Source organism: Hydra vulgaris, chromosome 10 (assembly GCF_038396675.1).
Source record: "Hydra vulgaris chromosome 10, alternate assembly HydraT2T_AEP".
NCBI classification, from domain to species: domain Eukaryota; kingdom Metazoa; phylum Cnidaria; class Hydrozoa; order Anthoathecata; family Hydridae; genus Hydra; species Hydra vulgaris.
The window spans coordinates 6,103,361-6,119,575 of NC_088929.1; the positions used below are offsets into that span (position 1 = coordinate 6,103,361).

The 16,215-nt window shown below is 28.8% G+C and overlaps 2 protein-coding genes across 2 annotated transcripts; one reads left to right on the forward strand and one right to left on the reverse strand.

The window, feature by feature from the left end:
* The first annotated feature begins 517 nt into the window (after positions 1-517).
* On the forward strand, positions 518-3,413 carry LOC100204446 (dimethylaniline monooxygenase [N-oxide-forming] 2). The gene is made up of 3 exons (XM_065807162.1): positions 518-1,344; positions 1,472-2,230; positions 2,426-3,413. The coding sequence occupies exons 2-3, from the start codon at positions 1,477-1,479 to the stop codon at positions 3,364-3,366; spliced, it is 1,695 nt and encodes a 564-aa protein (XP_065663234.1). The 5' UTR covers positions 518-1,344; positions 1,472-1,476; the 3' UTR covers positions 3,367-3,413.
* Positions 3,414-5,643: 2,230 nt separating this feature from the next.
* Positions 5,644-13,352, reverse strand: LOC136086082 (uncharacterized). Its single transcript, XM_065808351.1, has 4 exons — positions 13,328-13,352; positions 13,140-13,153; positions 6,140-9,067; positions 5,644-5,827 (listed from the first exon to the last, which is right to left on the reverse strand). Exons 1-3 carry the CDS (start codon positions 13,350-13,352, stop codon positions 8,183-8,185), a joined length of 924 nt encoding a protein of 307 aa, XP_065664423.1. The 3' UTR covers positions 5,644-5,827; positions 6,140-8,182.
* Positions 13,353-16,215: the final 2,863 nt, after the last annotated feature.

The following is a 16,215-nucleotide window of genomic DNA, read 5'->3' on the forward strand; positions in this document are numbered from 1 at the left end:
TTAAACGTAAAAAACATATTTATGAACAAATACTTTGTATATTTTTGTAAAAAATGAAAAACCGACGGAACAAACGAGAGCCTTGTTAATGACCTCGTAAATGACCTTTGAACTTAAGCAAACTTTGATTACTGTGATTTTGATCGATAAATTTTAACATTAATAAATGTAAAATCAATAAATAATAGTTGGAAATTTTTATATTTTTTTATTTACGTCCTTTATCAGAGAAAATAGGTAGTAGAAAAAAAGCATAAAAACTGTTTTAAAATTAACAATTTTTAATATTATTTAATATATTTTTGTATCAAAATAGATTATTAAAGCCGTAAGTTTAAATTAAACTTTTTGTTTTGTTTATAGGTAATTCAAAGGTAATTTTAAAAATGTTTAGCATTCCTAAGAAACAATACAACTAATAATTTTGACTTGGAATTATAAAAATGTGCTTCGTAAAGTGCTATAATTAGTTTCAGTAGTCGTAAAATATTGTCTGCGAACCGGTACAAAACTTTTTGTTAACCAAACATTGTGTTTTAAGAACCACAAATGTTTTATTTAAATTTACTTACAAATATTTTATATATTATTAAGCGTAAATACATTTCTTGTCTATCGGGATAAGCATAAATAAATGTACAAATATTGACTAAGGGTTGGGGAAGAGTGTAGACTCGATCTTGTAAATTGTTAAGTCATCAACTACCATTAAGATGATCGTTTGCAAAAAGTTCGGTTAACAACTTCTAGTTTGCATTTTACCAAGTGTAACAAAAACGCCATTAATGGTCAGAAGAAAACGTTTGCGTTTATTTAGTTATTTAATAAAAAGCATTAAAATCTATTAAATATTTTGTTAAATTCAAAGACTGAAAGTTTATAATTTAATTTAATATATAGAACATGACATACATATTGTTAAAGATCAGTTTTGCGTTAACCTTTGAAGATATAAAAATAGTTTTTGAGATACTCAACAACTTTGTTTAGTCTTACATTGATATTGTTCTGCAACAAAATTTGAAGGATTTAACAATGAATATTTTAATCTCCTGTTTATAATTTTTGTAAAAAAAAGCAATTAAGGGATTATAATTATCTTTCATGAGATTTCAATAGATTTATTAGCTTCTCTAAATAGTTTGAATTTTTTGCAAAATTATAAACAATTCATGTAACATAATTGACAAAAACTTTCACACAGTTCGTTTGCTGAAAACAATGGATAAAAGAATTATATTGAATGGAGAAGAAGCATTGGTGGTTCCCAGTATTTTTAATTGTAACATACACATCGTAACTTGTCAAAAAAACTATCCATATAAAAAACTACTCAATAAAGATGTAAGTAATTTTTGAATGTTCTTTCAAATATTACTTTTACAAATTTTGTTTACTTGCTATAGATTTCTAAGAATATTTTGCATATATAATAAAAAGCTAAAACTTTTTTGATTATTTTTAATTGTAGATAAAATGGCTAATGCAGTCGAAGAAACATTAGATTTGGTTATTATTGGAGCGGGGTGGTCTGGTCTTCTTGCCTGTAAATATGCAAAAGAAGAAAACTTACAAGTGAGAGTTCTTGAAACGAGAGATGATTTAGGAGGAGTTTGGAACTTCAGTCCGGATCCAAACGTTGTTACAGTAATGAAAAATACATGCACAACCTCGTCAAGTTCTGTTACAGAAATAAGTGACTTTCCCATGCCATGTAAAATAGGTAACTTTCCAAAACACAGCGATATATGGGAATACTTGAATAGCTATGCTAAGAAACATGATTTACGAAAAAAAATTCATTTTAACTGCCGAGTTTCAAAAATATTTAAAGAAAATGGAGTGTGGATTATTTGTACTGAATTAAATTTTACATACTACGCAAAAAATTTAATGATCTGCACGGGTGTTCATCAAAAAGCTAATCGTAAATTAGAAGAAACTCTATTTAAAAACTACACTGGTGAGCTCCTTCACTCAGGGTGTTTAAAAGAATTTCGCAAAGAGCATCAAGATCTACGCATTATGGTTTTGGGTGGTGGAGAAACATCTAGTGATGTTTTGGATGAGTGGTATCCCCATGTTAAATCAATTGTTTGGTGTATTCCTCGTGGTCAACACTTTTTCCGAAAGTATGCTAAACTGCTCCCACACCGTGAACCGCAAGCACTCGACAAAGCTTCGTCGAGAGCTTTGAAACTTATATCACCTCAAACAAAAGGAAAACCAGGTTAGAGACATTTTATAAAATAAGTGCAATGTTAAGGTATGATTGTGCATGTATTGTTGTAAAATACTTTTACTTTTAGTTCAGCCTAATTTAAAGTAAAACAAAAAAATAAGTAGCCTCCTTAATTATAATAGCCCTTTGGGAGCTAAATGATAAAAATAAACAAATTCGTTTAAGTTTATATTCTTGGTTTAGGGCTAGCGTGGATATGTCGATGGACCACCAGCGGATCTTTGTTGGCTTATGAAGGCCATGGTATACCTGAGTTTAGAAGCAATAACCAGTTTTTTCATGCCTTTATTAATAAACATGCGCATGTACTGGATTATATCGATTACAAAAAAGTTATTCCTAAAGGCCCTATTGATAAAGTTGTAGAAAAAAAAGTTTTTTTTGCCGATGGTACGAGCGTAGAGGTTGATGTTATCATTCAGTGTACTGGATACCAAGTTGACTTTCCATTTTTGCCAGATGCCTACAAATGTAATTTTTCTGATCTTTACAAGCTTGTTTATGATGTCAATGACACTTCATTGTCATACATTGGATACGCTAGACCAGTCATTGGTTCTATTCCTGGAATGGCTGAAATGACATCCAGATGGGTAGTTCGAGTAATCGCTGGTCATGTAAAACTAGCAACTTTTGAGGAGAGAACTCGAGTAATAGAAGAAGATAAAAAATATTGGGAACAGTACTTTCAAACAACCTCAAGAAGGATCACAACTTTAGTTGAAGCTTATACTTATATCGATTCTATAGCTAAGCTAAGCAACTGTTATCCGGATTACTGGGCACTTTTTAAAAAAAGTCCTAAAGATTTTTTTACTGCATATTTTGCACCGTATAATGGTTGCTGTTATCGACTAAACGAGCCTGATCATTGCGAACAAGCCTTAAACACTTTGCGGCATCACAGTAAAGGAACAATTACCCCCTGGAATTTGTTGACAATTTTGTTTTTTCGGATTATTATGTTTGATTGGTTTTGCGACATTCTTTGTAACATTAAGTATAAAATGCAAACAAGTCCATTAATCCGATATGTTCAAAAATGGAGGGTTATTCGATTTTTAGATTACATTTGGTGTACGCCTAAACGGCTTTTGTTTGATAACAGAAGTAAACCACGCTAAAGAAAAAAACTATTTATAATAAGATACAAATAAATTACTTTAAATAACTGATTTTTGTGCTAATTTCTAAAAAAATTAATATAACAACTGTATAGCATGCGCAAGTAGTAATAAATCGCAAGTTTAATTTTTATCAAAGTTTTGTATTTTGAAGCTTTCTTCGAAGAAATGTCAAAACATGGAAGCTTATTTGATTTGCTATTAAACAAAACTTTTGTTTTGAACCCATAATCATGTTAAACTTTTCAGTTAATTATAATGATATTAATAATGACATTAATTTTACATCAGGATTTTACACTAAAACTTCTAGAGTAAAGTCACTTCTGGTAGAAGTGACCTTAATTTTACCTCAGGAATGACCTTAATTTTACACCAAAAATGACGTTGGCTTTTTGTAGGCTTAATATTTTCGTGCGTTTTTTAAAAAGATATAAGGAAAAGAAACTTTTAGGCTGCGGCTCATTTCGTGTTTATGATATTAGTCATATGGTGGACAAAAATTTTTGGATCTTTTTTTTTTTTTCTACTGAAACCCTTTAAATGTCCAAACGATTACTTTGTATTAACATATATTTATTTTTAATATAAATTTTAATCAAGGTGGAAAACCCCTCAGAAATATGACATTTTTTGAAAAAAAATAATAATTTTCTTGTTTTGTCCAAAATCAGAAACTTACAAACTCTCAAAATCATTTTTGAAAATTTACTATAGATCTTCATTATACTAAATTTTATTGAATCTTAATACCGCCATAACAACGACACTATTTTTTTACCTTAATTAAAAAACAGTTCGAAAATCAAATTTTTTCGTAATAAGTCTTTTAGCATGACTTTATGGATGACTTAGCGCCAAACCAGCTTATACAACAAATATGTTGACATGAGATAACTTAGACGCAAAGTTTAAAAGTTTTTAACAAAAGTCACTAAACTAAGAAATTAAAAGTAATTGCAATTCAGTGGACTTAAAAATTTTAAGAACTGGATTGCAATTACTTTAGAAAAACAATTTATTTTATTGGTGTTTGCAAAAAAACACAACAAAAATCATTTTTTAATATAAACTAATTGTTTTAAACTTTTGTGGCTGGTTTGGCGCTCAACTATCCGTATGGGAGCGGATACCGAAAGGTCATTAAGTCTCGCTTACACAACTTCAATTTGGCACTTTTGAAGCATTTGCTCATTTTAACATTGGTAGACAAGCTAGTGTTTTAGTTTTAAAAAAATAACTTTGAGACAGGGTTGCCAGATATTTTGCGATATGCGGTAGCCAGAAATATATGAAGACCACAAGCGAAAAAGCGTCACATTTTGTAATTTTTTGAGTTATTGCCGCTATTCTATATATAGTCATACATAGTATATACTAAACTACTTTTTAAGTTAAAAAATTATTAATATACCTTGGAAATATTATTAAGAAAAAAACCTGTCCGATGGAAAAAGAGGTGTAGTCCGTTGAAAGTAAAAGCAGTCACTATATTCATACGATATTTTACGTCACGTCATTCAAGAATCCAATGAAATGCAACGCTGAATAACAACACCGAAGATGTCGGAGTTCGGTGAGCGCGTCAAACTTACAAATAAACCAACAAAAAAAATTAAAAAAAAGTTGGAAGGTTAAAAGAAAAACTAAAAAAAACACAAACTTTCAAATCACACAACTCCCAGTGAAAAAGCGCACATGGGATACGCGTGGATTTTTCCCATATGTAACCCATATGGGGATTATTATTTTGTCCCATGTGGGTTTCATATGGTAAATCCCACATGGATTCCATATGGTAAATCCCATATGGGATACGCGTGGGTTTTTAACATATGTAACCCATATGGGGATTATTATTTTGTCCCATGTGGGTTTCATATGGTAAATCCCACATGGGTTTATGTGGTAAATCCTACATGGGATATAGGTGGAAAATACTACATGTTATAGATCTTAAATGCCACATATTTTAATCCAAATGGTATAAAAGTAGTCAATACTTTTATAATATTTCTATGTAGTCAATACTTTTATTATTATTTCTATGATAATTTTTAAAATTCTTTTAATTTAAAAGTTACTTAAATAGTAATTTAAAATTAATCATCGAAGCTTTCAGAGAGGCTTTACTTAATCTGGTATCTGCTACTTTATCCCATTTGGTATTCAAAATGTGCAGCATTTTTGATCTTTAACATGTGATGTTTTCCACCTATAACCTATGTGGGATTTACCTTAAACTATTATGACGAAATTTTATAAAATTAAAAAACGTGTTGCAAAATGAATTTATTTTAAAATAAATGCTATTAAACAATACATCCAAAATGAATATTAAAAAAATTATTTTTTCTTTTGCAATTTACACGCCGTTTTTTGTCGATTTATTTAATTAAATCGCTTCGGCTTGCATAATACCAAGATTTTTAGTTATCTTCTAACTTTCTTCAAACATTTTCTAAAAAAAAATATAAATAAATATATATAAATATATATATATATATATATATATATATATATATATATATATATATATATATATATATATATATATATAGAGAGAGAGAGAGAGAGAGAGAGAGAGAGAGAGAGAGAGAAAGAGAGAGAGACAGAGAGAGAGACAGAGAGAGAGAGAGAGAGAGAGAGAGAGAGAGAGAGAGAGAGAGAGAGAGAGAGAGAGAGAAAGAGAGCAATTTTAATTATTAGCCAGGTTGAAGTCATTAATGACTACAATATTTCACAAATAATTATTTCTTAATTTATTACTTACAATAACTAACGTATTATTGGTAATTGAACACATATTATGCGTAATAAGCTTGAACCCATGAGGAGAATCCTGAAAAAAAGTGATCAATTAGGATAAGTAGTTAAACAAAAAAACAAAAACAAAAATGTAAAAACCTACTTTTTTAATGATGTAGATGTTGGGTGCAATAGCCGCTGGATGCAAAAGTATCTTTACTTTTTCGTCACACACACGGCTTTCTATAATAACAGGCCTTGACATCGCGCAAAATGCCGTAAAAACTGAAGGTCGATTAAACTTTCACTTTTACTTATATTGATATATTTTTATATTAGGTAGGGTGTAATGGCAGTCTATGTTTTCTAATAATAATCTCTAGTAAAGACGGAAATATAAAAAGAAACCAAAAAATTGTTAAAAGATAATCATATTTTTCGTATTTCAAATTTCATTAAGAATATTTATGTATTATTAAATAGTATCAATAGCAAGCAGAACCATAACAAAGTATATATATATTAGAAAGATAACTGTATTTTTAATTTTTTTTGCTAAAAATGATAACAAAAAAATCACCAACAATAAAAAACACCAACAAAAATTGATTCAAGCAAAAAAAAGTTTTATCAATATATCTCAACAGGGTAAATATTTACAAATCCAAACATATTGAGAGACATATAGGCTAATGAGAAAATAAAAAACATAACAAGTAAATAGCGTAATAAATTACAAAAGTAATTTTCACATAAATTATGATAGCTTTAGTATTTTGGGAGTGGTAATTAGTGAGTAATTCTTTGGCAGAATATTAGAATGTACTCTGCATTGTTTTTTTGTGATTTTAAATTTATATTTAGCAGCAATGAACTGAAACTGAGTAACACAAAATGTTCTGCATAAAGGGTCAGTAGCACCTTGAAAAAAAAAAAAAAGCAAAATATAGACCATTAGAAAAGAGTATCAGAAGGAATTTCAAGTCCACCTCTGTTTAGGCTATACAGATAACTTCCATATTTATAATAATAATTGGTAGAATCATCATAAATTTTTATTTCACTTTTTTGCACATAGCTAGCTATGCAAACTATAGCCACTAATGTAGATTTCTAACTGAGCTTTCAAGATCATATATATTATCCAGAAGTTCTTTTTCATCAGTAGAAATATCTCTAAAACATGTCACAATTATGACCATCGATACCATCAACAGGAATGTCAAGTTGCAATATCAATTTAGTATGTTGAATATTAATTTTTTCAATTACAGATTTAGCGTTTATAAAGTATGTACCTCTAGATCCCTGTCGAAGCTTAGAAAAAGCTTTTTCAAGTGGATCTGTTGAAAACCGACCTAATAAGACATACTTTGCTCCATTACTCAACAAATTTTCTACGAGATCAATAAAGCCATAACATGAATGCGCTATTGCATTGCTAGTATCTAGCGTAAGCTGTTTTACACGCCTACCTGTAGGTTTCATAAAATTTGACAGTTCAGCAATATCTCGTAGCAGTTGTAACCGCATAATTCATTTCTAAACCGAATGCCAGCACCAGGTGCTTTGACATTAACAACATTCGAAAAAAAATTATTTTTTCAATAAATACAGCAGTACCTTCAAATGCTTTACTTTCAATCTCTGGATGCATTCTTAATGCAGCTACTGTTTCTTCGCAAAAAACAGACAAACAAAACTTTACAGATTGTCTCTCTATTGGTTTTGGATAAACTGATTTAGCTGTAAGTTTAGAGAGTTTAAAAAGACTATTGCACTCAGTTTTATATAAAGTTTCTAAATCACTCCACTTAGCCAAAGCCAGTTCTTTATTGTTCAAAAATTGAAGTTCGCCAGTCTTTTTTGTCAACCAATTGTTTCGTATAGATTTTAAGAGATGCACATAATCATACAATAAATATATACCTAATATTGTTAACCATGGTTTACTATCAACTGTTTTAAACATTCCAAAAAATCTTTGATTTACACGGCTACCATCAGTAATTATTACCAGTGTCTTACTATTATCAATATTATTTATCGTATCAACAATTTGTTGACATTAAGCAAACTGAAATTCAGAGGAAAGATTTGCAACAGGTTGAGCTCTACATATAAATTCTGGACCTCCAAAAAGACATTTAATCATAAATGATAAAATTGTTTTAGCTAACTTTTCAGGGTAGTTTACTGCTTGACCAAACAAAGCACCTCTTTGGTAAAGTAATGAAGCTTTGACATAGACCTCATCAATTAGTATTATGGAGGTTCTTTTCAATGGATTTAAATTCATTAAAATACTATTTATGAAACTTAGGTCCTCCATTGAGCTTATTTTTGAAGTCAATCGTGTTAAAGTCCTTATACTTGGCAACTTGTAGTCAATACACAAACAATCATATAAACTTCGTTGCATAGCAAAATACTCATATGCTCTACATATATCTGAAGTATATAAAACTTCACCAACATTAACTTTTCTCATAGCATTAAGGTGTTCGAATAGAATATTTGACTGAAGCGAACTTTCTTTATTTTTTAAAAATCTAACTGCTTCAAATAAAGCTGATTTTGTTTTTATTAACTTTAATTTGTTTACAGCTAAAGATGAAATATTACAAGTTGTGCCATTATGGTTAGCTACAAATGAATAATCATTGAAAATTACTAAAATAAATAATGGAACACCAAGTTTGTACACTTTTGATCGAATGTGTAAACTTTTTTTATTAAGCTGGAAAACAATAACATCGTCATTATCACTTAACAAAGATTGAATATCGTCAAATCTAAGTTCATCCTCTTTTAAAAAATCATTTAACTCATCTGGTAAAATGCTTCGAAAACCGCTTGAAGTTACAGTTTTTCTAACTTTACTTGCTGGTGTGGCTAAACAACTAGGCGAAATATTTTTTAAAACAAATGGTGGGTTTAAAGGTCGTTGCTTCTAATCTAATTTATAAACCAATCAAATTTTAAAGATTTATTAAAAAAGCGCGAACACAAACTTTCATCTAATGTTAAAAGATGAAAATGTAAACACAGTATTAGGAATTGGCCCTCAGTTTAACAACTTTGTTGCGCAATGTCAAGGCCTGTTATTATAGAATCCGCGGTCACACATAATATAATATTCTGAAACTAAAAAACAAACATCTAAATTTCTATAAGTAAATTTATTCTTTGATCATTGCCTTCAAATCCTATCTTATTTTCATATCATAATCTATTATGGTATTATTTATATAACATATCACAACAATATTATTAAATTTGTGATGTTCAAATATCATATGAACATTCTCTAACATGTTCATATGATATTTAAATATAGTTCTTGAGTATATTATCTGCAAATAATTAACTGATGCAAGTTCAAATGTTGTCGAAAACCAAGCATGCATGCATAGGACACTGCAGTGTCCCACAAAGAAATGCTGGTTTGAAATTGAAATTCTCCTTATTAAAAAAAAAATTAAAATAGGGGGGAGATAGGGAGGTTTCTGTAACTTTTTTTAGGCTCTAAAACTTTTAACTTTATATATAATAAGGTTCATAAAACTTAAGGGACTTACAAAGTACATTGAGGAACAAACACAGGATATTTACAATAACTTTTTAATTTTTAATCTGGAGTACCACAGTGTAATTGGAAATAAAGTCTCTGGGTTCAGTATTCAAAGTAATATGATCTAAAGTAATATATAAATTAAATAAAATGCTTTAAAATGCATGCAGTTATACATATAACTCCTGATAGTTAACTATATGTATAACTAGTTATACATAAAATTTATTATATAAACTTATTTTTTAAGGTTATGCTTGAACAAATTAGTACCAATTAATTCAAATTCAAGATTTAGTTCAAGTTCAAGTTCTTATTTGTTCATTGTTTTTTCACTATTTTATATTTATTTGTTTAAATTTGTTAACTAGTACTAATTCTTACTACAGTAAGAATATTTATCATTGTTGAACGTGATTTTATTAGTAACTTAATTTTACTTTCAACATATTTTGACAACACCCTATACATTTTAACTGATGACAGCTTTACTTTTCTATTGATGTTAAATTTATTACGTTTCAATAACTCAGATTGAATTTTAACTGAATTATTGTAAGCTTTGTAAGGGTTTGTTGTATATCAAATAGTATTGTTAATAATATATATATATATATATATATATATATATATATATATATATATATATATATATATATGTATATATACATATATATATATATATATGTATATATATATATAGATCTGTAGTTTGTTGTCTTTGGGAAGAGCGGAAGGAAAAAAGTGATTCTTACGCCAACACACACATCACTTTTAATTACTTTTGACTTTCGTCCAACATTTGCGTTGGACGAAAGTAAAAACCATTAATTTAATTACAAATAAATCGTTTTTTAAAAACCCACAAAAACGCAAATTTAATTGACCAGAATGTTTTAAAAACATTCTGAATGTTTTTAACAATATAAACAATGTTTTTATTTTTATTTTTGTTAATAAAATATTTTTATTTTCAATTTTTTTAATAAAATGTTTATATTTTATTTTATTTTTTTACTGTAAATCATGCGCGGAGTGTTGCTACATCGACTATCTTATAGCCTGACTCGCAAGGGAGTGCTGCTACATCGACTGACAAATAGCCTGACTCGCAAGGGAGTGCTGCTACATCGACTGACAAATAGCCTGACCCGCAAGGGAGTGCTGCTACATCTACAATCTTTTAGCCTGACCCGCAAGGGAGTGTTGCTACATCGACTGAGGGTTTGGTTGGGGCAGGTAGTCTATCAATTAACAAAAAAAAATAATTCTGGTCTTGCATTTAAATTTTTACTTTTTGTCAACAAAATATGGAAAAAAGTTTCGGACAACATCTACGGGTTGTATGTATATATATATATATATATATATATATATATATATATATATATATATATATATATATATATATATATATATATATATATATATATATATATATATATATATATAGTATTTAGGCTATGAGATCATCCATAAATGATGCCAGTAGATAGAGGGGCAGTGTGAGTTTAACAATAATTGACAATGGGGAGGGGATGTTGGGACCAAAATAATGTCAATTAAAAAATTGAATTAAAAAAATAAGTAAAATATTTTATTTAAAAAAAAGTAAAACAATTAATGCTAGCTATGAGCAGGTTTTAGAGGTATTTACACCAACAATGTGGTCTAAAAACTTCTTGCTTTTGTTGCTTAAAACTGTAGAGGATCATAGGAAAAACAATTTAAATTCAGAAATTAGCTTACTTATCTGAAAGAACAATTTGTTTGTTTTTTTTACTTTTAGTACTGTTGAGAATAAATGTATAATTGAACCAGAAACAAATTGATGGTATATGCATTTTTTACATTTATATTAACAATTCAGATATACCATCATAATATGATAACAAAAGCTGACATCATTTTCAATGGGAGATGGTAAAAAATTGACTGAGTTTGATAAAGGGCGAAGGTGTTCAATAAACCGGGTCATCATCTGACATCATTATGCATAGATGACCCTATGATTTAGGTAAAATAAGTAATCAATTTGCCATATTTCTATTTAGAAAGTGTAAGAAAAAAGCATTGTTATGCTGAGAACCTACCTATTGAGCAAGCTTTGACCACCTATTTTATAAATTTGAGAGACAGAAGTAGAAGTGCGAATCGCAAAAGAACTAATAACAATGCTCTAAATTGATTTTAACTTTGTAGACTAACATTAATATAGTATTTAGAAATAATAAATGAAGTTTACATGATTTTTATAATTTGTATTTATTTCCATTAATTATTAGTTATTAGTCTCTATTTTATAAAATGAATTAAAAAACTATTTATTTATAGTATAATAATAATACATAAATACTAGTTTCCTAATGCTATTATCATCACAATGTTAATGGTATTCGTTTTAAAGTGAAATTTTGTATCAATTTTATTGTTTCAATGTTATATATATATATATATATATATATATATATATATATATATATATATATTATTTTTACTTTATTTACAACACCATTTGATATACAACAAACCTCTACAAAGCTTACAATAATTCAATTAAGATTCAATCTGAGTTATTGAAACGTAATAAATTTAACATCAATAGAAAAGTGAAGCTGTCATCATTTAAAATATAAAGGGTGTTGTCAAAATATATTGAAAATAAAATTAAGTTACTAATAAAATCACGTTCAACAATGATAAACATTCTTACTGTAGTAAAAAATAGTACTAACTGATTAATTTGAACAAATAAATATAAAATTAACAAAAACAATGAATAAATAAGAACTTTAACTTGAACTTTAACTAAATCTTGAATTTGAATTAATTGGTACTAATTTGTTCAAGTATAACCTTAAAAAAATAAGTTTTTATAACAAATTATATGTATAACTAGTTATACATATAGTTAACTATCAGGAGCTATATGTATAACTATATGCATTATAAAGCATATTATTTTATTCAAACATTACTTTAGATCATATTACTTTGAAAACTGGACCCAGAGGCTCTATTCTCTATAACACTGTGGTACTCCAGATTAAAAATTGAAAAGTTTCTGTAAATATCCTGTTTTTGTTCCTCAATGTAGTCGTAAGTCCCTTAAGTCTTAAGTACCTTATTATATCTAAAGTTAAAAGTTTTGGAGCATAAAAAAAGTTACAGAAACCCATCTTCATCCTATTTTTTTCTTTTTTTAATAAAGGAAATTGGGAATTCTTTGACTTTCAAACCTGCATTTCTTTGTGGGATACTGCAGTGTCCCATGCATGCAAGATTGGTTTTTGACAACATTTCAACTTGCATCAGTTAATTGTTTGCAAATAATTTACTCAAGATCTATATTCAAATAACTATTATATCATCCTAATAATACGTCTATTTGCACAAATCTTAATCTTATTTCTGTAAAGAAAGATAAACATTATTCGTGGTACTTACATACTTGCTTACCATTCTCTATATTAATATAAAGTATTTTCACACAATATAAACGTAACGCAATGCAATGTCGATTTAAAAATTTTTTTTTGTTTTTTTTTTAAAGTTTTTTTTTTAGTTTCCAGCTTTCAAATTAATTCCCATGCAAATCCCACAGAAAACCCACGTGGGATTTCCCATGTGTGTAAATACCATATGGTTCCCACATGTAACCCATGTGGGATTACCCACATGGGTTTAAGGTGACAAATTTCCATACGGATACCACATGGGAAAATCCGTCCCACGTAAATCCCATCAATCCCACACGGAACCCACGCGGAACCCATGTGGGACGCGGTTTTATTTTTCACTGGGCTAGACCAGAGTGCAAATGTACAAGATTAAAGTGCTTTAAAATTGTAACAGAAAATGATAAGTCATGCTTATTGGCTAAGTTTGATTCAATGTCCATTAAAAACTTGCAAGATTTTTTTTTTAGCTGGGCTTACAACAGTGTGCGATGTTGCAAGAAGGCGACCACGAAAAAACAGCACTATCAAATTAAATAATAACAACTACAAATACAAGATTTTTTTAAATGCAAAAAAAACAGTTTATGCAAGTGTGGTTAGATGCTTTTCTTTCAATCTTTAGTATCAAGAAAGGCAGAGAAGAAACAATAAAACAGGGCCGACAACACACATACACACACTTTGCCCCTAAATTCACCCCCCCCCCCCTCTTCACATACACACACACTTTTTTTCTTTTAGACCTTTTTTTGTTTTGAAAAAAAATTCTAGATATAAAGGACCTTTTTTGAAAATAGACGATTGTGCCCCTCCACTTCGAAACCCGTTTCGTCGGCTTTGTAAAATGGAGCCTGTCAACTACAGGTTGGTCTTCAAAGTTTTTCAAATGTTCTGCACAGGGAACCAAAGGATCAAAGAGGGAGGTACAATAAAAGACCTTGTTGATATATAATCCAATTTTTTTAAAAAGAAAATAGAGTAAATTGGCAAGATCATACAACTTGAAAGAATACCATCTGAGAAACAAAAGCATGGATAAGTGAAACATTCTACCAACACAAGTAAAATTAATACGTGAACTATTTTGAAAAGTACACTCAACTTACAGACGAACACACACAAAAAAAAGCTGCTGTGTTGGAGTAACTGCTTCTATTACTCTCTGCAGTTACAGGGTGGGAAAAAACACTCAATTTTAGAGATTTAACAATCTCTGAGAGAGTGAAAAATTATTTAAAATTAATTTAATAAAATTTTCTAGTTCTAAAATTAATAAAACTTAATTAAACTTTAAATGGGAAAATTCTTTAATGTAACATAAAAACTCTTTTTAAATTTTTTTAATGAACGTAGATGAGTTGTTTCCAGGAAATAATATTATTACTTAGTAATAATATTATAAAAAGAATCAAAATCACATTTTTATCTTCAGAGGAAGAGAATCTCGCTACTCATTGTTAAAAGGTTGATGCATCTATTTGCCAGAGGAGTTGAATATAAACCAAATGTATATAATGTTTGATGATGTGTAGATGATCTGCAGATTTCTTATGAAACGTACAAAAAAAAATTTAATAAATTGTTTCGATACACCAGAACAGCCACCGGTTAAAAATGTGATGAAATAATCAAAAGCATTGAAAAAGCTTCTAAAGAGCTTATCAATAATCCTGACAATAAACAACTTAAGTAGGCTCTCCAAAAACTCCAATTAAAAAAAGACGTTCATCTAAAAAAAGAAGAAACCTTTTATAAAAGAAAACAAGAAACTCGACTCAGGGCAATCAAATAAAAATTTGAAGCCATTGCGATTGATTTTAATAAAACCTGAACCTGCCAAACTTGACTGCAAATAACTTTTATTACAGAAGTAAGTTAAATTTTGTATCTGTTAACATCCACTTGCTCTCAAACAAGTGCAATTTGCAAGAAAGATCCCAGCACATCCTCAGACTTACATTAGATATTCAGCAGACATGTTAGCACACCTTTAGACTCACATGAAATATTTAGGACTTCTAGAAAAAAGCTAAGCATCCACAATGTCATTGAGTTAAAGCAAGATATAGTAAAAGGTATGACTTAGTTTTTATAACCTGTGTATAAAGCTGGATGTCCTGTGTCTATAAAACTTCTTAAAGAAGTTATATTCTCAAGCAAATTCAACCTGGAGTAATGAGCCATAGAGAATATTTTGTCCAACCCTAGGCGTTCAAATAAAGCTGTTAGTATAGTTGAGCCTGTAAAACTATATCAGAAAAAAATTATATTTCCGCTGCCGAATATAAAGATTTTCAGGTTCTCAATTTACTTCAACGCCTTTGTTTTATGACACTTTAGAACATGATGAAACTAAGAATGATCTACTAGATGATCACATGATCAAATAAAAAATAAGAAATGCCTTTTTTAAATAATATTTCTTTTACCAAAACCTGATCTTAATAGTACAAAAGTTATTTGATTGTGTTTTTTTTTTGTTTGTTTGTTTTTGCATTTTCCTTTTGTATTTTTGATGCTTTGTTTATGTATTTTTGTTGTTTTATTTTTGTTCTTTTGGTTGTGTGCATGCTATTGACTTTATCCAGCTTTGGTAAGGTATTAATTGGGGTAAAGTAGGCTTGTTATTTACTAATTGGGTAAATTTGTTAAAGTATTTGGGTAAAGCCATTATTAGTTGGGGGTGAAGTAGGTTTGCTATTGTTCCGGTCACACAATCCTTTAGTAAGCCCAGCCAAAAAAAGCTAATAAATGTCATTCCACCGACCAAATGGTCAACTTATTCCAAAATATACTTTAATACCTTATTAATAAAGTTAGTTTAATATGTCTTAAGTAGATTAAGACCTTTTGTAATGGAAAAAAAGTTATAGCCCAAAACAATAGAAAAAAAGGCAGAGTCCATTCGAGCCCAACAAAATACTTTTGTAACTTTCTTAACATAAAAGGTAAAAGCAATATTTCTGTATAACTATATTGTATATTGAACACACTCTAAATAAAAATAATGAGAACGACACTTTATCTCATAGTTACTATTATATATGGTTTTAAACTTTTGAATTT

Bases quoted from the DNA above. Each gene is read 5' to 3' on its own strand.
- LOC100204446 (XM_065807162.1), top strand. From the start codon at position 1,477: ATGGCTAATGCAGTCGAAGAAACATTAGATTTGGTTATTATTGGAGCG. The intron at 2,231-2,425 runs GTTAGAGACATT...TTCTTGGTTTAG, and splicing joins TCAAACAAAAGGAAAACCAG to GGCTAGCGTGGATATGTCGA.
- LOC136086082 (XM_065808351.1), bottom strand. From the start codon at position 13,352: ATGGGTTACATGTGGGAACCATATG.